Source organism: Andrographis paniculata, unplaced genomic scaffold (genome assembly GCF_009805555.1).
Source record: "Andrographis paniculata isolate CXL003 unplaced genomic scaffold, ASM980555v1 Contig30END, whole genome shotgun sequence".
Taxonomy (NCBI): Eukaryota; Viridiplantae; Streptophyta; class Magnoliopsida; order Lamiales; family Acanthaceae; genus Andrographis; species Andrographis paniculata.
In genome coordinates, this window is record NW_026137563.1 from 678,942 (window position 1) to 702,732 (window position 23,791).

General features: G+C 34.9%; 3 protein-coding genes across 4 annotated transcripts; 2 read left to right on the top strand and 1 right to left on the bottom strand.

Annotated features, from left to right (window-relative positions):
• Positions 1–4,903: 4,903 nt before the first annotated feature.
• On the top strand, positions 4,904–10,130 carry LOC127246227 (phospholipid-transporting ATPase 1). 2 transcript variants are annotated; one of them, XM_051267480.1, is made up of 8 exons: positions 4,904–5,178; positions 5,625–7,196; positions 7,285–7,588; positions 7,681–8,356; positions 8,429–8,552; positions 8,650–8,869; positions 9,049–9,507; positions 9,628–10,130. In XM_051267480.1, exons 2-8 carry the CDS (start codon positions 5,633–5,635, stop codon positions 9,863–9,865), a joined length of 3,585 nt encoding a protein of 1,194 aa, XP_051123437.1. In that variant the 5' UTR covers positions 4,904–5,178; positions 5,625–5,632; the 3' UTR covers positions 9,866–10,130. The 2 variants fall into 2 exon arrangements, with proteins under 2 accessions (XP_051123437.1, XP_051123436.1); XM_051267479.1 differs by having other exon boundaries at positions 4,904–7,196.
• Positions 9,783–22,098, top strand: LOC127246228 (DExH-box ATP-dependent RNA helicase DExH3). Its single transcript, XM_051267481.1, has 20 exons — positions 9,783–9,887; positions 11,080–11,406; positions 11,752–11,906; positions 11,994–12,081; positions 12,729–12,965; positions 13,534–13,629; positions 14,170–14,358; positions 14,449–14,608; positions 14,697–14,827; positions 15,259–15,429; positions 16,118–16,390; positions 17,128–17,322; positions 17,615–17,818; positions 18,504–18,573; positions 18,669–18,817; positions 19,604–19,912; positions 19,994–20,053; positions 20,363–20,515; positions 20,610–20,720; positions 21,264–22,098. Exons 2-20 carry the CDS (start codon positions 11,170–11,172, stop codon positions 21,735–21,737), a joined length of 3,462 nt encoding a protein of 1,153 aa, XP_051123438.1. The 5' UTR covers positions 9,783–9,887; positions 11,080–11,169; the 3' UTR covers positions 21,738–22,098.
• Positions 21,970–23,300, bottom strand: LOC127246229 (inactive protein RESTRICTED TEV MOVEMENT 2-like). Its single transcript, XM_051267482.1, has 2 exons — positions 23,075–23,300; positions 21,970–22,880 (listed from the first exon to the last, which is right to left on the bottom strand). Exons 1-2 carry the CDS (start codon positions 23,217–23,219, stop codon positions 22,132–22,134), a joined length of 894 nt encoding a protein of 297 aa, XP_051123439.1. The 5' UTR covers positions 23,220–23,300; the 3' UTR covers positions 21,970–22,131.
• Positions 23,301–23,791: the final 491 nt, after the last annotated feature.

Genomic DNA, 23,791 nt, shown 5'->3' on the forward strand with positions numbered 1-23,791 from the left:
CTTTAGTTATTTAAATTTTCATATATTCTTTTAAGTTTTAGTTTAAAAAATTTCTTTTCTTTTTTTTAGTTTTTCTATACTTTTAATAATGAGTAGTATTTTTTTGTCCCATAACAAAGTATTCATTTTTTCATTTTAGTCCGTCCCATAACAAAATATCTATTTTTTTTAAGTAACTGTGCTATCTACCTAACATTACAAATACCTTTAGAACTTATAATATATTATACAAATCCTATTACCTTTATATCACACATACTAATTATTTTAGTTATTTCAACTTTATTCCTACTATATCCCAACATGATACTAATATACCTAAAACTATGCGTAAAAAATAATTGGATACTTATTAATGAGACGGAAGTAGTATCTTTTATAGAACATTGCGAAGTTAATAATTAGTGTACACAATAATGGGTTTGAGCTTTAGTTTAAAAAAAAAAAAAAACAAAAATCAAACAAGAATAAATCATTCATGATTCTTAGTAATTGGAGTAATATTTAATTTTTTACAATAATATAATACTTTTTCTTCCGTTCACGAACTAATCTCGTACTTTTTTATTTGGACGTCCAACAGCTATTGCTATTTTTTTTAAAACAAAAATTTATATTTTTATTATTTATCCATTTATTACTTTTAATTTCTACTAAGGGCAAATTTGTTAATTCATAAAAAAAAAAAAAAAGACAATCACCTAAAATAATATATTTTAAAATAATATAAATTTTAAATAAAAGTTTTAAAATATATTTTAGGACAATACAAATTGGACGGAGAGAGCATTAAAATAATATAAATTTTAAATAAAAGTTTTAAATTAAAAATCAAACAAGTTTTGCTACGCCAGCTTCATTAGAGCTTAAAACTTTATTGCGTTAAAATCTTTATATAATATGAACATGATAACAACAAATTCAATAATTGGATGAGCCTTCCGATAAATAAATTTTGATATATTTATTATTGTGTGACATAAATTTTCAATATCATGTGGTCAGACTTTCAACAAAGGCTGGTGTCGATTAATTAATAAATTTCACTGTTTATGACACGTCTGGAATTTGAAATAAATTATACTACTTTTTTTTATATCTATATATTCATTTGCTTTTTGCACGGAGTTTTAAAAATATTAATATTATATTAAAAAAATATAATATTATTTGTGTAATATATTGTAAATTGAAATGGTATTTGTAATATTAGATAGATAGTACAATTATTTAAAAAAATAATAATAAATAAATACTTTATTATGGGATGACTAAAATAAAAAAAAAGTGAATAAATTGTTAAGGAATAAAGAGAGTAATCGCAATTATAATTCTATAAATGATTTAATAATTGTACGAGTCATTTTACTATTATTATTATTATTATTATTATTATTATTATAATTATTCTAAGAACCTTCTGTAGACTTAATTTAGGAAACCCTTTTTTGACATTCTAAACGTGATAGAGAACCTTCCAATCTATCTATTTATTTATGTAACAATTATTTATTTTAAATTGGACAATCATTAGCACCTAATTAATTATTTAAATCAATATAGATACAACTAGGGTCACTTTTTGTTACAATCATAATTTATAGGTCTCGAGTACGAATTACATCGTATTTATTCAGAATATATTCATATGCAAGTCTCGTATACCTCTATTTGTACCTGAGAATATTTTGAAATTTTGGTATGTTAGAAAAATAATTAATGATGCATATCCTTGGTATGTTAAAAAAAATAATTAATAATGCATATTCCTATTAATTTTTGCATTTGAAGGGCACGTTGGAAACTTCCATATATTAAAAAAATAATTAATGACAAGAATTTTTATTAATTTAATTTTTAAATAAAAAAATTTATTTACATATTTTTTTAAGGAAGTCCAAAAACTCAAATTAAAATCTCTATTTCAAATCAAAACCACACAAACAATTATTTTCTGTAATATCTTCATAAAATTTTCAAAGAAATATATATATATATATATTGTAACATATTAGATTAAATATCTAACTTTTAATATTTTTAAATTTTATATATATATTTTTTTTTATCTAAATTAAATTTATTTTTCTTTTGTGTAATTTATTTCATTATACTTTGTATGCCCACATAAATTTATGACTATTATTCTTCTTAAGTTGGCATAAAAATATTCTTATTTTTTAAAGTAAATAATCATATATATTTGTTGTCACTTTATATATATACATTATTATAAAAAATATTATATTCTTCCCAATACAATAGTCATATTTACCATTTTTGTCAGTGCAAAAACAATAGTCTCATTTTCATAAATAACCATATCACCATAAAATTATCTCTATTTTTTCATTATTATTACACAATTACCGCTACTTTTTATACTAATATACTTGCAAGGGAAAAAAAGTCATTTATCTTTGTTTTTTTATCATCTACCAATATAATATCAATATTTCTTAAATCTCGTATAAAATACAATAAGACTATACTTTTGGGACGGAGAGAGTACATATTTATTGTTGTAATTTACATCCAATAATTCAAATATAAAAAAAAAAGTGCTCCAATAATGAATGCTATATTTATTGTCACATTAAAATATCATTCCACCATGTTTAATAAATTGGTACAATTATAACATTCCATACATCACATTATTCCCATCAATGATGTATTCCATTTTATTGTAAACTATAAATGATCAAATTTATTATCTTATTCCATCCATATTTATTTAGTGCACACAAATAATATTTATAACATTCCATATTTATATTTATATTCATATTCATTTATATGTTTTCTATCTTATTGTTACATAATTATTATAAATCAAATCAATATTGAATTTATCATCTCATTTAAAATTGCATCACACCTATTCAATAGGTACAAACATTTATATTTATAACATTCCATACATCTCATATTTATATTCATCATTATATATGTTTCCTATCTTATTGTTACATAATATTTATTTTCTCATTTAATAGCATCACAACTTATTATATTTACAACATTCCATATGTCACATATTTATATTTACATCAATGATCTATATATATACACACACACACGGGGGAGATCCGGTGCTGAATGAAAAAATTTAGCACCGGTGCTGAACCTCATTAAAATTAATTTACATGAATATAAAATATAATAATTAAATTTCATGCGTTCAGCATTCATGCTGAACAATTTGATTCAGCATCTGATCCCACTTCACACACACATATATATATATATATCCATCTCATTGTTATATAAATATTACTCCCTCCGTCCCAGATAAAATGCATGTTACTGTAGATACGAGAATTTAGGTAAAATATACTCCTTCCGTCTCAGATACCATGTCAACGTTGCAATTTCTGTCCGTCCCACGTACTATGTCACTTTCTTTTTTTGGAAAATAATTACACACTTTAATCTCATTTTAAATTTTTAATTATTTTTTTTAAATTTTAATTAAACTAATTAGTTATCTTAATCTTAATTTATAATTATTTATATTATAGAATAATTATTTTCACTAATACATTCTTAATTATCTACTAACTACACTCTTTCTAAAATACCGTGTCTACAGTGTATCTGAGACGGAGGGAGTAATTAGTAAATAATTAAGAAGTATATTAGTAAAAATAATTATTATTTAATAAAAATAATTATAGATTAAGATTAAGATAACTAGATAGTTCAATTAAGATTAAAAAAATTAAATTTTAAATTTTAAAATATAATTAAAGTGTATAATCAATTTTCCAAAAAAAAAATGACAAATTATATGTGATAGATGAAAATAAAAAATAAATACAAATGATGTGGAACATATGAAATATTATAAATTAATTTCATGTCCAGTCATAAAATAAATATTATATTTACTATATCATTTAAAGTAGCATCATAATCATTAATTACAACATTCCAATTATATATATATACATATCATGTATTTAAATTCAAGGAAAAATCATTTATTTCATCCCATTTTTATGTAACACTTTATGTAATTAAATAGGGCTACTAGTGATCTAATTAATACAATATTTATTATAGCATTCAAACTAGTATCCACCATATTCAATTAGTACACATTTATTTTTACAGCATAATCATATATATATATATATCAAATTAATATTGAAAAATACAGAAAATATATTATTAACAGAATATATAAATTAAATCAATTTTTTTTAGAATGGTTCAAAATTAAATACTCCCGTAACATTTGTTTTTTTTACGTAAATTTTTTAATATTAGTATTATACTCCCTCCGTCCAGCTAGAAAGTATATATATTTTTATTTCGGGGCGTCCAATTAGAAAGTGACCATTTCATTAAGTACTTCATTTTTTTTTTACAAATACCCCTATTTTACATCACATAATTACTTTTATACCAAAAAAAGTAAGGGCAAAAATGTCATTACACTACTTTTTACCTACGGGAGTATTTAATTTGAGTAAAAAGACAAAAATACCCTATTAGTATTGTATAATATAAAAGTTGTGACATTTATTTAATATATTATAAATTAAAAAGATATTTATTAGATTAGTAAATAGTATACTTATTAAATTAAAACATAATACCTTGATTTGAGATTGACGAAAATGGAAAATAAAATCGGAGGAGTAAATAAAACCGAAAATTTAAGGAAAATAAATAAATAAATAAATAAAACTCGTGCCTAAAACAACAAGGCATAAATAAAAACGGCACGTGACGTGCACGCGAGTATCTGGAAGCTCTTCTTCAAATATTCAAAAAACAACAGCCTAATCGCGGAATCTTCCGACCGCGACTTTTCTAACAAAACCATTTATAATTATTTATTTATTATTTATTTATTCAACTAATTGCGCATTACAATTAACTAATTCACCAATTCTTCAAGTTCAAGACCTTCCTTCCTTCTTTCTTCCAACGCTCAGCTGCCAGAGAGAGAAAGCTTAATTTGTCGCCATCCATGGCGGTCGACTCCTTCAATCCTCCATTTCGCACAGCATCCTTTATCTGCCTTTGACCTCTGACTTCATCCATTTCCCCCGCTCTGTCTGACTGACTTTTTCTCGTCCAAATCGCCTCCCTCCGTCACACAATTAAATGCTTCGTCAGTTGGATGGTGCCTCTCTTCAATCGCGATCCGCCCGAGACATAAAAGTTTGTTACTCCGCTCGCCTCCTCTGCTTTTTTCTCATTAATTTCTCTGTTGTCGCTGCTCCTCTGCCCGCTGCTGATCTCATTTCTCTCTACTTCATCGCCTCTCTACATATATATATATATATTTATATGTATGTATATATATGTGTAACTGCTCTACTGTGCATAAATAAGTTTCAGAATATTTACACATAGTTGCATGTGAGGGACGATCGATCGACTGGATCCGCGAGACTTATTGTGCTAAAATTCTGAGCTGGATTATTGCTTGATGTGAATCGAAAGTTGTGTTGCTAATTTGAATTGCTATTGTTGGCGGTTTCTGATCGATTGCGTAGTCTAGGGTTCATAAGAAGTTTCTAGGTTTTCTGCTATGATTGTTGAATTATGGAGGTGCAGAGAGTTGATTGCTAATTAATTTCTTCATCCAATTCCAATTCCTGTAGATAACAACATGTTACCTGTTTCATCTCCCCCAAACTATTCGGGGACAGATTCAAATCCCCAGCCTGAAGCCAGCGAAGCTTCAAATCCCTACCAGTACAGACATGGTGATTCCATAAGAAACTCATCTTCTCACCGAAGCATTTCGTCGATCCAATCGAAGAATTCCAGCAGCCACTCTGTCAAGGAGGTGAGCTTCATCGAGAACAAGTCAGTGAGGTATGGATCCAGAGGTGCAGCTTCAGGAGGCCTAAGCACCTCTTACAAAGAGATCAGCGACGATGATGCTCGCCTCGTGTATGTAAACGATCCGGCGAGGACTAACGAGACGTTTGCATTCACAGGGAACTCGATCAGGACGGCAAAGTACTCTGTCCTGACCTTCTTGCCGCGCAATCTGTTCGAGCAGTTCCATCGAGTCGCCTACATATACTTTCTCGTGATAGCCATTCTGAATCAGATTCCTCAGTTAGCTGTCTTCGGCCGTGAGGCTTCCATCTTGCCGTTGGCATTCGTGCTGCTCGTCACGGCTGTTAAGGACGCCTACGAGGATTACAGGCGCCACCGGTCGGATAGGATCGAGAACAATCGCCTGGCTTGGGTGTTCTCGAATGGCAAATTTGGTCAGAAGAAATGGAAGGATATTTGTGTTGGGGAGGTCATTAAGGTCTCTGTAAACGACACGCTTCCCTGCGATATGGTGCTGCTTTCGACAAGCGACGCCAGCGGAGTTGCTTACGTGCAGACGACGAATCTTGATGGCGAGTCGAATTTGAAGACGAGGTACGCGAAACAGGACACTCAGATGAAAGTTCTCGAGGAGGAGAAGCTCCGGGGGCTGATCAAGTGCGAAAAGCCCAACCGAAACATTTATGGTTTTCAGGCGAACATGGATATCGATGGTAGGCGCATATCCCTCGGGCCATCGAACATCGTTCTTCGAGGCTGTGAGCTGAGGAACACTGATTGGGCTATCGGGGTTGTGGTTTACGCTGGCCGGGAGACGAAAGCCATGCTCAATAACTCGGGAGCTCCGTCGAAACGAAGCAATCTGGAGACGAAAATGAATAAAGAGATCGTGTTCTTGTCGGTATTTCTTGTCTTGCTGTGCAGCGTAGTTTCGATCTGTCACGGCGTCTGGTTGAGGCGCCACGACGACGAGTTGAATCTGATGCAGTTCTATAGGAAAAAGGACTACTCGGAAGCTGAAGTCGAGGATTACGAGTACTACGGTTGGGGCTTGGAGATCTTCTTCGCGTTCTTGATGTCCGTCATTGTCTTCCAAGTTATGATCCCGATATCGTTGTATATATCGATGGAGCTCGTTCGATTAGGCCAGGTGTACTTCATGATCCGAGACGACCGGATGATGGATGCCTCTTCGAACTCAAGGCTGCAATGCAGAGCTCTGAATATCAACGAGGATTTGGGACAGGTAAAATACGTTTTCTCTGACAAAACCGGCACGCTGACGGAGAACAAGATGGAGTTTCAATGCGCTAGCGTCGCGGGTCTAGATTTCAACAATGGTGTTGCTGTTACTGAAGATGATTTCGTAGGATGCTCTGCTCAAGGTATTCTTACAAGTTACAATCAATGTGTGCACGTGTGTTCTTATGATTTTTTACACTAATTCTTTCTGTCTGTCTTGTTTGATGTTAGCTGATGGAACAGTATTGAAGCCGAAGATGACTGTAAAAGTCGACTCGGAGCTTCTGAGCTTGTCGAGAAAGAAAGACACCGATGAAGGAAGACTTGTCCATGATTTTTTCTTAGCATTGGCAGCTTGCAACACCATCGTGCCGCTAACCGTTGAGACATCCGATCCTTCGGTTAAACTAATCGAATATCAGGGGGAGTCTCCCGACGAACAAGCGTTGGTGTATGCTGCAGCGACGTACGGTTTTATGCTCGTCGAACGAACTTCAGGCCACATAGTTATCGACATTCAAGGCGAAAGGCAAAGGTAATGAATCGAAATTTTCTGTTTTAGCTTTTTCTCTTCATTCATCTTCTTGCTGTAATACTTGCTGATGATTTGATTCGATGGTGTTACAGTTTCAGCGTATTAGGCCTGCACGAGTTCGACAGCGACCGGAAGAGGATGTCGGTGATCATAGGATGCCCCGATACGAGTGTGAAGCTGTTCGTCAAAGGCGCCGATACAACCATGTTCAATGTTGTCGATAAATCGTCAATTTCAGAAATGATACAGGCAACAAAATCCCATCTCCAGTCCTACTCGTCGAGAGGCCTTCGAACTCTCGTCATCGGAATGCGCCAACTGACCTCGTCCGAGTTCAAATCATGGCAGTCGTCTTACGAGACCGCCAACAACGCCTTGATGGGGCGAGCTTCTTTGCTCCGCAAAATCGCAAACAACGTCGAAAACCATCTGGACATATTGGGTGCATCAGGGATTGAGGACAAGCTGCAGCAAGGCGTGCCGGAAGCGATCGAGTCCCTACGAACAGCTGGGATTAAAGTCTGGGTTCTAACTGGCGACAAGCAAGAAACAGCGATCTCGATCGGGTACTCTTCGAAGCTGCTGACGAGCAGCATGACTCGGATCGTGATAAACAACAACTCCATGGAGTCGTGCAGAAAGAGCTTGGAAGATGCTCTGCGACAGTGTGAGAGGCTTCAAGGCCTTCGTGATCGTGTCGTTCAGCTTGCACTGATTATCGATGGAACGAGCCTCGTTTATATTCTCGACACCGAACTAGAAGAACAGGTAATCGCCGATGATCAGCCCTGTTTTAGATTTGTTGCTTGATTCGTTGTGTATAACTTATGATCTTTGCAGCTTTTCGAACTGGCGAGGAAATGCAATGTCGTGCTGTGTTGTAGGGTAGCGCCGTTGCAGAAAGCCGGCATTGTTGCGCTGATAAAGAACCGAACCAACGATCTGACTCTCGCCATTGGAGACGGTATATATATATATATATCGATATATCTGTGTGTCTTCCTCTGTTTCTGTTTTCAGAAAACATGAAAACACATTTCTTTTCCATTGATGGATTTCAGGAGCTAATGATGTTTCGATGATTCAACGAGCTGATGTTGGCATTGGCATCAGCGGACAAGAAGGTCGACAGGCTGTAATGGCTTCTGACTTCGCGATTGGCCAGTTCCGATTTCTCGTTCCTCTTCTATTGGTGCACGGCCACTGGAATTACCAGCGAATGAGCTACATGATCTTGTACAACTTCTACCGGAACGCCATTCTTGTTCTCGTCTTATTCTGGTAAGCTTTTAGAGTTCATCCGAATCGAAACTTCCTTTTCTCGTCGAAATGAAATTCTTGACCAATTTTGCGCTTGATTTGCTCGTATAAGTCCACATTACATTGATCGTTGTTTTTGAACTCTGTTCTTCAATCGAGCGGAGTTCGACGAACTTTTGATGGAGCTTTCTTTCTGATAGGTATGTTCTCTACACGGCTTTCACATTAACGACGGCGATCACCGACTGGAGCACGGTCTTATACTCAGTAATCTACACGGCGTTGCCAACAATTGTCGTCGGAGTTCTCGACAAGGATCTAAGCAGAAGGACTCTGCTGAAGTATCCTCAGCTCTACCGAGCAGGGCATCGCGATGAATCCTACAACGGGCGATTATTCTGGCTAACGATCCTCGACACGTTGTGGCAGAGCATTGCCGCGTATTTCATCCCGCTCCTCGCCTACTGGGGAACCGACGTCGACGCGTCGAGCATAGGCGATCTATGGACACTCGCAGTAGTCGTGACGGTAAACATACACTTGGCGATGGATGTGATCCGGTGGTATTGGATCACTCACGCCGCCATCTGGGGATCTATTGTCGCGACGTTCGTCTGCGTCATGATCATCGACGCAATCCCCGTGCTGCCGGGATACTGGTGAGATCGATAGTAGCTCGACGATCGAACTTACACCGCGTTTTGATCGATTTTAACTTCTAGTTCCGACGAAAATGAGGCTAAAGCCGATGTTTTTTTTTTTTTTTTTTTTTTCCGCAGGGCGTTTTTTCACATGGCCGGGACGAAGCTGTTCTGGGCGTGCTTGTTCGGGATCGTCGTCGGCGCGCTCGCGCCGCGATTCGTCGTAAAAATGTTTGTGCAGCATTGTAGGGCGAATGATATTCAGGTTGCAAGAGAAGCAGAGAAATTTGAAGGTTTAAGAGGATCGTATTCTGTTGATGCAGAAATGGAGATGAATCCTATTGTTGATCATCATCATCCTCCACGAAGATCATAGCTGCTGCTTCTGCTTCTGCATGGTCAGCTCTATTTGAAAATTTATTTTTATTAATTGTGATTATTATTATTTGGTTTATTTGTGTAGATTTTGTTCGATTCTTGATGTTTTTTTTTGGGGTGTTGTTGAGGATGCAGCAGTATTAGGGTAGGTAGCATTGCAAGATAATTTTTGTTGTTGTACATTATATGTTTAGCGTTGAGGCAATACATGCAACTGTGAATGATACAAGAAAGAAGTGATATGAGCCTCAACTTCGGATTTAGTGGGGAGTTTACTTTGGCTACTTTGGGTTCATTCATATACATAATTAATACTCTTACAAATTTCAATATATTACTCATTATTTATTTTTGCCATTTCACTATAAACCTTTACGTGAAAATAATAAATTTTATTCTTCTTCGGAGACAAAGGTAATAATAAAATGTTATTATATTATTCCCCCAAATTCCCCCCCCTAACAAACAAGCCCTTATAGAAAAATATTAAACTTAATTAAACTAAATATGATTTATTATTTATATTATATTAAAAATTAATTTTATATTTGTTATACAATTATTCAAATATAAAATTTTTAATTCAGTCTCCAAAACAAACACACGCCTCAAGAACTATGTATAAATATGGTAGTCCAATAAGGGATGGTTAGTGTTGTGACTATTAATTCTACGTTATAATAAAAAAATGACAATTATGTATTCAATTCGTCAACTACTAAATTTTTGTTTTACATTTTAGTTTGTTCGAATTAATTTCTTTTTTTAAAAAAATAATTTTCAATTAAATAATAAAATATTTGTAATTTTTATTTTTTCATATTACTTTTTAAGATAAAATAAATATTAAATTACTTTACTGCACTGAGTATCGATAAAGGACATAAGAGAGTAATAATTTTACAAACAAAAGGCTTTTATTCTACTATTAATATATTAACTTGATGTTAATTTAATTTTAATATAAAAAATTAAAGAGTTTAAAATAAAATATTTGTTTTTTAATAATAGTTAAATAGTTTAAATAAAAACAAAATGAGTTCAAATTCTCGACTTATGTCACCAGCTGTGACTTGTATTGACTTAAATATGAATTAGCCTTTCACCGAAGGACCAAATTGCAATGAAAGTTCAAGTTTGAGGACTGAAGATGGATCTTCTTTCTTTTTTAGGGGGCTAAATAGAAATAAACATGTATAACGCCATCTCCAGTCATCTCAGGTCTAACTGCTTCAAAACATCCCCGGAGGCTTCAACAGAGACGCCAGGGGGTTGGAGAAGAGCCCGCCATGTCCAATTACAATGCATTCTAGACTCAGAATTATTTTTGCGCGCGCCGCCGCTATTTCCGCCGCCTCGTTGTCTCGGAGCACGGAACTTGCAGTTTTCGAACGCTATACTAGGGTAGCGGACCTTGCCGGAAAATCTCGCTGGCGGCATTTAGATTCCTATTCTGGCGTGCTTCGGCGAGGTTTCTGTGGCTTTGCCGTTGAGCAGTTCTCCGACGACGAGTATGAGTGCGATTACGAAAACAACCCCGTAATTCATCAACCTCAAGACTCCTCTTTTTAAATTTATTTTGTGGCTTTTGGATGCAACGTGTAGAAATTTCATTCGCTGTTAGTAGAATTTGTGTTACTGATATGTGTTGAGCAGAATTATGATGAACAAATACTATCAGCCGTTTGAAGATAAAAAGGAAATTGACAATGTTCCATGTGCTGTTTCCATTTGTATGTTAGTTTAAATGATTAGTTTGATGATGTGCTGCAGGCGTGTGTGAAAATGTTCTTGTGCATCGAAAATTTAACTATCACATGTGGGTGGAAATCTATTTTAGAAAAAAAGATTTCATTTTTTTTCTCCTAAACTTGTTGTGATTAGGCATCATCATCAGTGGCTAATATTGATGAGTGGAAATGGAAGCTTAGCATGTTGTTACGAAGTGATACGAATCAAGAAATAGTGTCCAAAGATAAAAGGGACAGGAGAGACTTCGAGCAAATATCCAACCTTGCGAAACGGATGGGGCTTTATTGGTAGGTTAATGTTATTTACTATTGCTCTGCTCTTTTGAAATTATTGGTAGTTAGGTCTAACGAATTCTCAATCGGTGTCCTGTTCAGCGAAATATATGGGAAAGTAGTAGTTGCCAGCAAGGTTCCTCTTCCAAACTATCGGCCGGATCTGGATGATAAGCGGCCTCAAAGGGAGGTAAAAACAAGTTTTACATACTGATGTAGACTTTGGCATAATATCAATGTAACACCAATTTATTTTTAATTAGTGATTTCAAACTATTGTTCAATGTACAAAGTCCAACTATAACGTTTGTAGGAATTTATAGACAGAGGAAAGCTTTGATTTTGTCATTGTAAATTGTTATGATCAAGTTTCTTTAGGGTCTGTTTATATTTCTGATTTTGTTAGAGTGGTCACTGATGAACTACAATACTCCCTCTTTGAAATCAAGTATTCTGCCTATGTTCCTTTTAGCAAATCTAATTGATTGAATTATTTCTAAGGAGGCTATTTCAATATTCTTCCTGTGATAATTGCGTTATCAAATTCTAATACTCCTATTATGGCAAGCATGTAAAGTGGTAGAAGGCTCACCTTTTCTAGTTTCCTCTAAACATTCATATGATTCTGAGATTATAAAATTTACCTTTGAATTTGGATAAAGAGATAAATTTCCAGATTAGGTAATCCACTATCCCAAAATGAATATCAAGGTATGAAATGCTTATATCATTTTTATTTCCATCTTGTCCAAGTAGTTTGTGAAACATAATATGAAGGTTTTTGTGGGCATTCTATACAAATTTCTTGAATTGGAGTCCTTTTGTTCAACTGTTCAGGTGGTCATTCCTTTGACCTTGCAAAGAAGGGTGGAGGGATTGCTCCAGGAGCACCTTGACAGAATGATTATGAACTCTGACAAAGGTTGTAATGAGTTTAATAAAATGGAGCCTGATGGTCATCTTGAAAATGGAGATTCTACTGAGCAAACAGATTCATTTCTTGACGGCTCTGTGATGGAGAAAATTCTGCAGAGGCGGAGCTTGCGAATGCGTAATATGCAGAGAGCATGGCAGGTATATGTTTGATTGGTCAAGTTCTCTGTATATTATATGTGCATGCACGTCTGTAGGTCCTGCCTGCCCTATATTCTTAGGGGTGTGTATATATGATCATATTTGGTAACTTTATGCCTCATGACTTGCCATTTGAATCAATTTTGGGTTTGGCACAAGATCCATTATCAGATTTATATGCCCACCAGTTTGTATGGCGTTACTGCCTCTATCTTGTTGGGTAGTTAAATATGCTTGTAGAAGTGATTGCTGATTGACTTGAGAGGTATCATTTTGTGAAAATTATTCAATCCCATGTTCTTATAGTCTGTTGGAATTGCCACGAGTCTTTTAGTATGGGACTTATTTTGGGATTTATTTGAGAGTGATTGATCTCTACTTTGTTGTCATATTTACATGAGACATTTGGTTTATTGTCTAGGTGAAGTAGCCAATTTCATGTCTTAGTTGTTCAAAAGAACATCTCTATCAAATTTTGGTTTCTTGCATTTAGTTATTTGTTCAACAAGAACATTGTATTTTGGGTATTTATTATCTTGAGCTTTGGTATGTTTCTCATTTCAAACAGGAATCACCTGAAGGCAGGAAGATGAATGATTTCCGGAAGTCTCTCCCTTCGTTCAGGGAGAAGGAACAGCTTCTTCAAGCAATTGCTATGAATCAGGTTCAGTTTAGAAATTAACATGCAATTTCTGGGTATTTGGTTCAAAAGTTTCCGGTGAGATTACAATGAATCAGGTGCACCATAACATATTTTTATTGCTGGATTGTTGTGGGTGGCTGGTTGGGTTGGGTGGGAGCAAGTGGAGAGTAGGGACACCCCCACTTTTAGACCTGGGGCATTTATTTTTGCATTTAAGGTAGACCTTATCTAGACATGATGCTTCGAGATTTATATGAAGCCAAAGAAATGGATATTATTTTATGGGTTTTCTCCTGCATTTTGATAAACTTGAAATACTTAGCTCTCAATTATCGCTCTGTGGATTGTTTTCCTGCACCAAATCATTTTCCCTTGTCCAAATTTGTTTCCTTGAGTCATGGGTAACTAATCCAGCCCTTTCCCGTACAAGTTGAAAAACAGTGCAAATATCTGCAGATTAAAATGTTCCCATTTATGACTTAGTTTATTTTACCTTTCTTTTTCTATAGCTTCCTCTGTATTGCATAAATATGCTATATATCATATTCTTTGTAATAATAGGTTGTGGTTATTTCCGGTGAGACTGGATGTGGTAAGACGACACAACTTCCCCAGTATATTTTGGAATCTGAAATAGAATCTGGTAGGGGAGCCTTTTGTAGCATAATTTGTACGCAGCCTCGAAGAATATCAGCTATGGCTGTTGCAGAAAGAGTATCCTCAGAGAGGGGAGAGCCAGTTGGAGAATCAGTAGGCCGCGCTCTTCTTCTACAGTTGTGTTATATTTTCAAAGTAATAAATATGCTGTTGCTCTCCCTCAACAGAGATATGTTTTGATAGGTTGGATACAAAGTTCGATTAGAGGGAATGAAAAGCAAGAATACACATTTGCTCTTTTGTACCAGTGGGATTTTGCTCCGTAGACTCTTGAGTGATAGAAACCTTGATGGCATAACTCATGTTTTTGTTGATGAAATTCACGAGCGAGGCATGAATGAAGGTGCATTATATATGCTAAGCTTACCTTTCTTCTTTAGGTGTTTCATATTGTCATTTGATTCTTGACTTGCCATTCCCTTCTTTACCAGACTTCTTGTTGATTGTCTTGAAGGATCTTCTTCCACGCAGGAGGGATTTGAGATTGATCTTGATGAGTGCCACCCTAAATGCTGATCTATTCTCGAAGTACTTTGGTGAAGCACCCATGATTCACATTCCTGTACGTGTAACGTTATGTAAAACTTATAGTTTGTGGTGCAAAGTAGTTTCATACGAGAATTTACTCTTGTTGGAGAGCTTTGATGGATAAAATTCATGGGTATATGCAATCTTGTGGGGCTTAAGATTTTGGATGATGTCTTTATGATTTTGCTCTTCTGAAGATAGACTTGTCATGTTTTGCAGCTTTAAGTTAATCCATGTTATCTATTTTGGTCTTTCTTCTATTCTCTTTATTAAGGTAGTTTTCTTCAGTCTTTGTATAACCAGTTTTATTTCTTGGGTTGAATCCTAAAGGTTGAGGTGTTTTCCTGTATTCATTGGTATTCAATTTGCTGAATAGGTGGTATTATTCATTTTTACACGTGTCAGTGGAGGCCCTATTCTCCTATTGAGCTCCCTATGACTAGGAAGCATTTTATGTTGATGTAGGGGTTCACGTATCCCGTAAGAGCTCATTTTCTGGAAGATATACTTGAAATGACTGGATACAAGCTGACTTCTTTCAACCAAATAGATGATTATGGACAAGAGAAGTTGTGGAAAACCCAAAGACAACTAGCACCCCGGAAAAGGAAAAACCAAATTACTACGCTTGTTGAGGTTGTGATGTGCTTTATATTGAAGATGCCAACAGTTTCTTTTGTTTGCTTTTACTGTTTTGTTTCTCCTTGTTTCTTTGTTTGGGTACTTCTTTACCTTTTTTCACTTTACTACTTGACTCTCATTTGATTGTTGAATTAATATGGTATTGAGAATCATGAATCCTCTAGCAAACTCAAGTTATAAAGACAACATTGTGGGCTTGGTTTGAGTATGATAATTGTGGTGGCTAATGTGATATGAATTTTCACTACAAGTTGACCCATTCTCTCTCTTGTTAGGGTTCAATTCAAGGGGGAGTGTTCACAGTTTCTGGAATATGATATTATAGTAACAGCTAATAATGTTGATTCGTATCTTCAGGAGGATATACTGTACCAGTTTGTTAACTATGTCAATAGTAAGAATTATGCTAGATTTAAAATGTTCTCCCCACCTCAATTTACATGGTACATGAAGAGCATACCCTGTTAATATGTCGTAAATGGAATCATACTTTGTTACATGGTTCTTTTGGTTTCACTATCTGTACTGGCATTATCCTGGTGCCATTTTTGTAGATTCGGTCCTATTGTCATTTGCCTCTAATGATGATGCTTTTCATAGAAACATCTTAAGTAGTTGTCCTTTCTGTCTGTTGTCCAAATTAGAATTTTCCCCAGTTTTTAATGCTATTTTCTTTTGACAGGATGCACTGAATAAATCAAATTTTGAGAATTACAGCTCTAGGGTGCATGAATCATTGTCATCTTGGACACCTGATTGTATTGGTTTCAACCTTATTGAAGCCGTATTGTGCCACATTTGCCGCAAGGAACGTGCTGGGGCTGTACTAGTATTTATGACGGGGTGGGATGATATTAGTTGTTTAAGGGATCAATTGAAAGCTCACCCTCTGTTAGGCGATCCTAATAGGGTCCTGCTGCTTACATGCCATGGGTCCATGGCAACCTCTGAACAAGTATAGTGCTTTACAATTTTTTAAATTCAGTATTTATTATTTTATAACTAAATCCGTCTGATCTTCTGTTTCTATTTATTGCTTTAACTACGTTAATTTGTTTGGGGATTCTGTTAGAGTAAAGATCTCTACCTTTTCATTAAGTTTCCAATTTGAGTGTGAAAGAATAATTTTATGGGTTTTAAATTTAACGTAGTAGTGTAAGAATCATAATATATACATATATGTTATATCAGTTTTGTTTATGTTTTTCCACTCACACTCACACATAGAGTATTATTTAATGATTGGATGAAGTTAAATGGTGTACAAATAATGATTTTCTTTAGGGTGTATATTGTATATATGCATGCGCATCTGTGTCTATATCAATATAACACACACACAACACATATATATGTATATCTAGAGATTGCATATGAATAGAGGTAATGATAATGTAATCATTGGTTTTAGATATTTCTGTGTATACATAGACTACAAGTTATTGTGAATAATGATAACTTTGATGACAACATATGTTAGATGGCTGAAAAAAATCTACAGAAAGCTGTAAGTATTTATTCTCAATATATGCATTGCTCATTTCATCTCCAATAATTTTATGAATGCCCTACTTCAATCTCAGGAAGTTTATTCAGTTCACGGGCTCTATATTTTTGTTTCTTATATGTTATGTTTTTCTTTTTATGTTTGAAATTATTATGTTGACCTTCTCTAGTATTTTCATCATCCAGAAACTTGTGTTTGAAAGACCACCTCCTAACATCCGCAAAGTCATACTTGCCACTAATATGGCTGAGGCAAGTATTACTATCAATGATGTAGTTTTTGTTGTTGACTGTGGAAAAGCTAAGGAAACCACTTATGATGCCTTGAACAACACACCCTGTTTGCTTCCTTCATGGATATCCCAAGCTTCTGCTCGACAAGTGAGTTTTATGTTTTGTCACTATTTTACATTTTTGGTGTTTGTGTTCTGGTCCTTTTTTAGTTGGTTCTGCATATAATGCTGCTATTTTTTAATACATCAGGTAGAATTTTTATTTACTTGCTAATGTGTCATACCTAGAAGCCATGTCACAATTCTGTTTAATGCATAATTTAAATAGAGCTACCTGAAATTTTCCTTGCATTGCTATTTGATTTATAGCAAGAAGCCAGTTGTCTCCGTTCCCTTATCTTTAGTAATTTCTATTGCTTCATGCTGCTTTTGTGTTGCAGAGAAGGGGACGTGCTGGTCGTGTTCAGCCTGGCGAGTGCTACCATCTTTATCCACGATGTGTTTATGAAGCTTTTGCGGCATATCAGCTCCCTGAACTTCTAAGAACCCCATTAAACTCTCTCTGCTTACAAATTAAAAGTTTACAAGTTGAAAGTATTGGAGACTTTCTGTCTGCTGCTCTTCAGCCACCTGAACCATTGGCTGTAAGTACTACCCTTTTCACTGTCTATAATCCTTTAACGGAAGTTTTAATAAAAAGGATATTAATTTTAAACTCTCCAGTTGATTGGTGTAATGTGTAATTCTTCTAGCACCAGGGCATTTAACAGTCAATGAGTTTGAAACAGCAAAATTCCTATTGAGTAGAACATTTGCTGTTGGAAAAAATGGTGTCTGTTGTATTCCTAATCCTTTCACCATTTGCAACTTGGAAATCTACATGTGGGCATCAAATATGCTTCAGATTTGCTGTAATTAAAGATAAAAATACAGATTCAAGTTTTAGGAATAATATAGCTCTTCTTTTCAACTGATAACTTTCTGTTTTTCCTGGGTGCACTATTTTATTTTATTTTGACAGAGTTGAAACCTATAGTTAACTGCATCAAAGATTGTGTCTTTCACTTTATGTGGTCTAACCTTTGTCAAACTCTCCTACCATGCCACAGTTTTTGCTTAATCCATATATCCATCAGTGTATAGAAAGTTAGAAACAGAGTAGAATTATTTTGCATAATTTAGTAAGAAATTGTAAAATAAATATAAAACCAAATGCCATTGTAATTCAGTACTGTGTAAAGAACACATTCATAAAATAATTTCCTTCCCTTTCACCCTACGTTATAATTCCACTGAATAATATATTTATCTAACTTCTAATCATTTCAGGTGCAAAATGCTATTGATTTTTTGAAGTTGATTGGTGCATTAGATGAAAATGAGAGCCTTACGCATCTTGGTTTGTACATTCAAGTGCATATTCCACTGTACATTTTTATTAACTTTCCATGTTTTCTTGTGTGTAATTATGATGTATTATTCATCATTTTGCAGGGAAGTTCTTATCTGTCCTTCCAGTGGACCCCAAACTGGGGAAAATGCTAATCATGGGTGCTATTTTTCATTGCTTTGACCCTATATTGACGATTGTGGCTGGTCTCAGTGTTAGGGATCCTTTTCTCTTACCTCAAGATAAAAAAGACGTAAGTTTGAAGCACTTTATTTCATGTGTGGCCAAATGCTGTTCCATTCTCTCTTAACAGACATTATTATATGCATTTATTATTATTATTATTATTATTATTATTATTATTGATGTGCTTTGATTTAACTTATTTTTGTGGAGTCATGCATGACTCTCATATCTAGCATGCAGAGTAATATGGATGGACTTCTTTTATTCTAAAAATCTTAAAACAAACAAGATAAATTTTCTTCATCCATAATCAATGGTCAGAAATTTAGTTTTTGATATCATGTCTTTAGGCAGTGTCATCTGATGTGGTTATGTAACTCAGAATGTCCTTCCTAACCTCTTGGTGCATGTTGAAAATGACTTCTGTATTCAACGGGTGCTAAGTTAAAAAGATAATAACTAAATTGTTGAATCGAAACATGCATGCACCCTCTCTACATCTCATTTCACTTGGATTTGTTTCCCTGTTTTCCAGTATTCTGTTGCTCTGGTATGCAATCCTTCTAGTGGGGTTTTTATTTTTTATTTTGTCTTGTTTCTCAGCTCTCGGATCTTTCAACTTGGTAAAACTTTGCAGCTATGTAGTTGTTTTGTATATTGTTTGATTACATATTTCAGTTACAAATGGTAACTTAATTATTAAATTTTCTAATAAGAGTGTAATCTTGGTCAAATGGGGAAAATTGGGGACTAGGTTTTAAGTTTGAATTCATCTATTATGACACATACTTCGTGAATATGCATTTCAACATAGCTGTGTTATGCACTTAATTTTCTTCTGTCACTGTCACAGTTGGCTGGAACCGCCAAGTCCAGATTTTCTGCAAAGGACTATAGTGATCATATGGCTCTTGTGCGTGCATATGAAGGGTGGAAGGATGCAGAAAGAGAAGGATCCGCATATGAATATTGCTGGAGAAACTTCCTTTCAATCCAAACTCTTCAAGCTATCCATTCTCTCCGTAAACAATTCACCTACATTCTGAAAGATGCCGGTTTGCTAGACATGGATGGAATAACTAATAACAGATTAAGTCACAATCAGCCATTGGTTCGTTCAGTTGTATGCTCTGGTCTCTTTCCTGGTATTGCTTCCGTAGTGGTGAGTTCTATTTGTTTGATTATTTTATAACCAGGCACGTAAATTTAATGGCCTGACACACATGTTTATTCGTATTTGCAGCACAGAGAAACATCAATGTCTTTTAAAACAATGGATGATGGGCAGGTCCTGTTATATGCGGTACGTTCTGATGATTGCTGCTTGCAATCCCAATATCCCATGCAATTTTATGTCATCCGATTTTATGGTAATTTTTATTAACAAAGATTTCAAAACTCAGTGAGATGATATTGTTTCATCTCCTGCAGGACATGATGGAAGTTATATTATGATGTATTATAATTATAACAATTATTTCTAATTAACTACTTGATTATTCTATGATGTTCTGTAAGTTTAAAATACTGGTCCACAATCTGATGATTGATCATTGAAATGTGTTTGTGTAATGTCATTATTAATTTGCTTCGTAATTATTTTCTGGTCCAGAATTCTGTCAATGCCCGATATCAAACCATACAATACCCATGGTTGGTGTTTGGTGAGAAGGTGAAAGTCAATACTGTGTTTATACGCGATTCAACTGGCGTATCTGATTCTATTTTGATCCTCTTCGGTGGTAAACTGGATTGTGGCTCTTTGGTAATTTTCTTCATCTGCTATTATCTATATGTATATTTTTTTGAATCGTATTTTTCAAATCTTATGGTACAGTTTTAATTCTGGCATCTTTTAGGCTGGAAATCTAAAAATGCTGGGAGGATATATCGACTTCTTCATGGATCCAAGCTTGGCGGAGTGCTATTTGAAACTCAAGGAAGAACTCGATGAGCTTATACAAAAAAAGGCAAGCTTCATGAATCCCCTTTTTTTTCAACCTTCTTTTCTCTAGCCAAATTTACTTCAAATATAATTCACTTCTTAGTTACGAATCTTCTAATTTCCGGCCTTCTTTGAGCATTCTCACTTTGGTTAAATTTAATATATCTATGCACTAAATCTTATTTTTCATCATGTGTAATAAGTAGACGAAGTAGATAAAATAAGTAAGATGGTTGCTAAATCATGGCCTAGAATAGAACAGCCTATGCCCTCATGAAGATCGAATAAAGTTATCATCTAATTCTACTCAAAGAAATTCACGTTTATGACGAGGCTAGGTGCTTATAAGGCTATAGATATGTCTAGAGTTTATAATGTTTGAGAGCTACGGCGTAATCGAGAATTTGGAATTTCAGTGGTTAATTTGCAACCGATCCTTTAAATTATCATACTGATGTTTGTTGTAATACCAGATAGTATTTCCATCTATTGTTTGCCACAATGTCGATGAATTCTAGGAAAATATACGTTGTCTCTACGACATTGATTGTGTTTATTAAAATTGCAGCTTCGAAACCCCCGGATTGACATCCAAAAGGAGGGCAAGTACCTGATGCACGCCGTGCAGGAGCTCGTGGCAGGCGACCAATGCGAAGGGAGGTTTGTGTTTGGGCGCGAAAGCAAGAAACCGAGAGAGCCAGACAACAACGATAGGTTCACCCAAGACGGGACTAATCCGAAGACCCTACTTCAGACTCTGTTGACGAGAGCCGGCCACTCGCCTCCCAAGTACAAAACGAAGCACCTCAAGACGAACGAATTCAGAGGTCTGGTGGAGTTCAAGGGCATGCAGTTTGTCGGGAAGCCGAAGAGAAACAAGGTTCTGGCAGAGAAGGATGCTGCCATCGAAGCGTTGGCCTGGCTGACTCACACTTCTGATAATACTAAGCACGACGAAGATGATCACTCGCCACCCGATGTCACTGACAACATGCTCAAGCTTCTTGGCAAGCGGAGGAAGTCCAAACGGCATCCTCGTTGAAAGTAGTCGATTTGAGGGATTCGGTGATTTGGAAATATATACTTGGGCTCCTTCGATGATTTGCTTGGTCGTGTTTTTATGGAATTTTGCTCGGTATGTATTCGGATTCACTTATTTATTGATGATTTATTTTTGTTATTTTTGTTGTTTGAGTTTTGAACTAATTAATACGCAAAATTGTCCAAAAAAGATACATTTCTTGATGATTCACAAATCATCTATTTTTGATACATTCAAAAAATGTATTAATTACATCCAAAAAAATAAAAATCACCCCATAGATGCTGCAATACACGACCACATGACCCTCCTTCCTATATATTATACAATCAAATACTGTATAAGATTAGTATAACTTATACAGTTTTCACGTTATAAAAAAAAATAGAAAAAATTAACGTGAAGCAATTATCGCAAATATGATAATCCCGGCAACCTTAACAGATGTATATTTGTACATTGCGTAAGCAATTAGAGCAGCAGCAACGACAATCCCGGCCGAGAAATTCCTTGGTCCTTCTTTATGCTCTGCAAACCCATTTTGCGACATCTCATGTCCATCTTTTGTCGTGGCGTAAACATTTAAATCCCATTTTCTTTCTTGATGGAGCTCTTCAAGGCCCGTTTGCACTAATGCTTCATGTCTGATCTCTTCGCATAAATCTTCTTCGTCTTCGTCTGCTAAGAGATTTCTTTCTTGATTGAGCTGCTGATCCCCAAACTCTTTCTGCAGCATCTCATGATCATGTCTCTCTTTCATGGCAATATCATGATCATTTAAATACTCTTTCTTTGCTTTTTCTGCATGATGATCATCATCGTTTAAATCCTCTTTAGGATCAATGGATAGTGTCCGCGGCTTGTCTGCTTTGGCATGATCATCATCATCATCATCATCCTCGTCGAGAATTATTTCATTTGATTGTGAATATGGATATGAATTCGAAGGTTCCTCCTCTTTTGGAACCTTAATGGTAAGAATTCCTCCTTCAAACTTGACTTGAACTGATTTCACGTCGTCTCCGGGAGCCACAAACTCCTCGCTAAATTGGCTCCACTTATTGCCAACGACGAGGCGTTCCCCGCCAACTATGATCCTATTCCGTCCTCGCGTCGACACCTTTATTTGCTCCTTCATAAACCCTACAATAAAAATTCAATCATATCATATGTACCGTTAATCTCATTACATACATTCATAGAATATCCCATTCGAATTATACATTACACGTTAATCTCATTACATACATTCATTGAAACAACTAGTAATCAAACACGAATGAATCTATACATACATAATTAATTAAGGATTAACGTATAGATGATAGTCTAATTACCTGGGAGATTAACTTTGAGGACATAGAAGTGATCTTCTTCTTGCCATTCTGAGTTGGGCTTAAAATCCTCGTACACCGCCTGAACTACGCCGCGTCTGCGGTTCCGAACAGATCCTCCGCCGCCGCCTGTTGCCCGCATAGCCATTTATTGAATTGTTCAGACGATAGTAGTATATATATATATAGAGAGAGAGAGAGAGAGAGAGAGAGAGAGAATGCAAATGTAATTGGCTTAGCAATGTTAGAATTTCCAATGAAGCTTATGAATGAGCCAATCTCATTTAATTAATTAATTAATAAATTGAAGGAAGGAGCGAGACGTAACCGTAAGCAAGCAAGTAAAGGAGGGCATGGGCATCACGCAAATGTACATACGTACATTGCTTGACTCCAATTTTTTCTTAATTCCCAAGAAAGAATCATTTTTTCCATTCATTTACAAAATAATAATAATAAGGATATCCATAATTTGAAAAGTCTATGATAAAGATTTTCGCTATAAATAATTAATATATGTTTCTAAATTAAGTTTGAATTTAATTTAATTTGGAATTGATCAACCCTACCTAATTTCTAACTTGCCATTATTAATTTACAAGAGAAGAAATTATTAACTTCATTTTGAATTTGACTAAAATGTATAAATTTTAAGAATTATAAGACTCTTTTATGGAACTATTATTAAAAAATGAAAACAAAAACCAAACACACATGTAT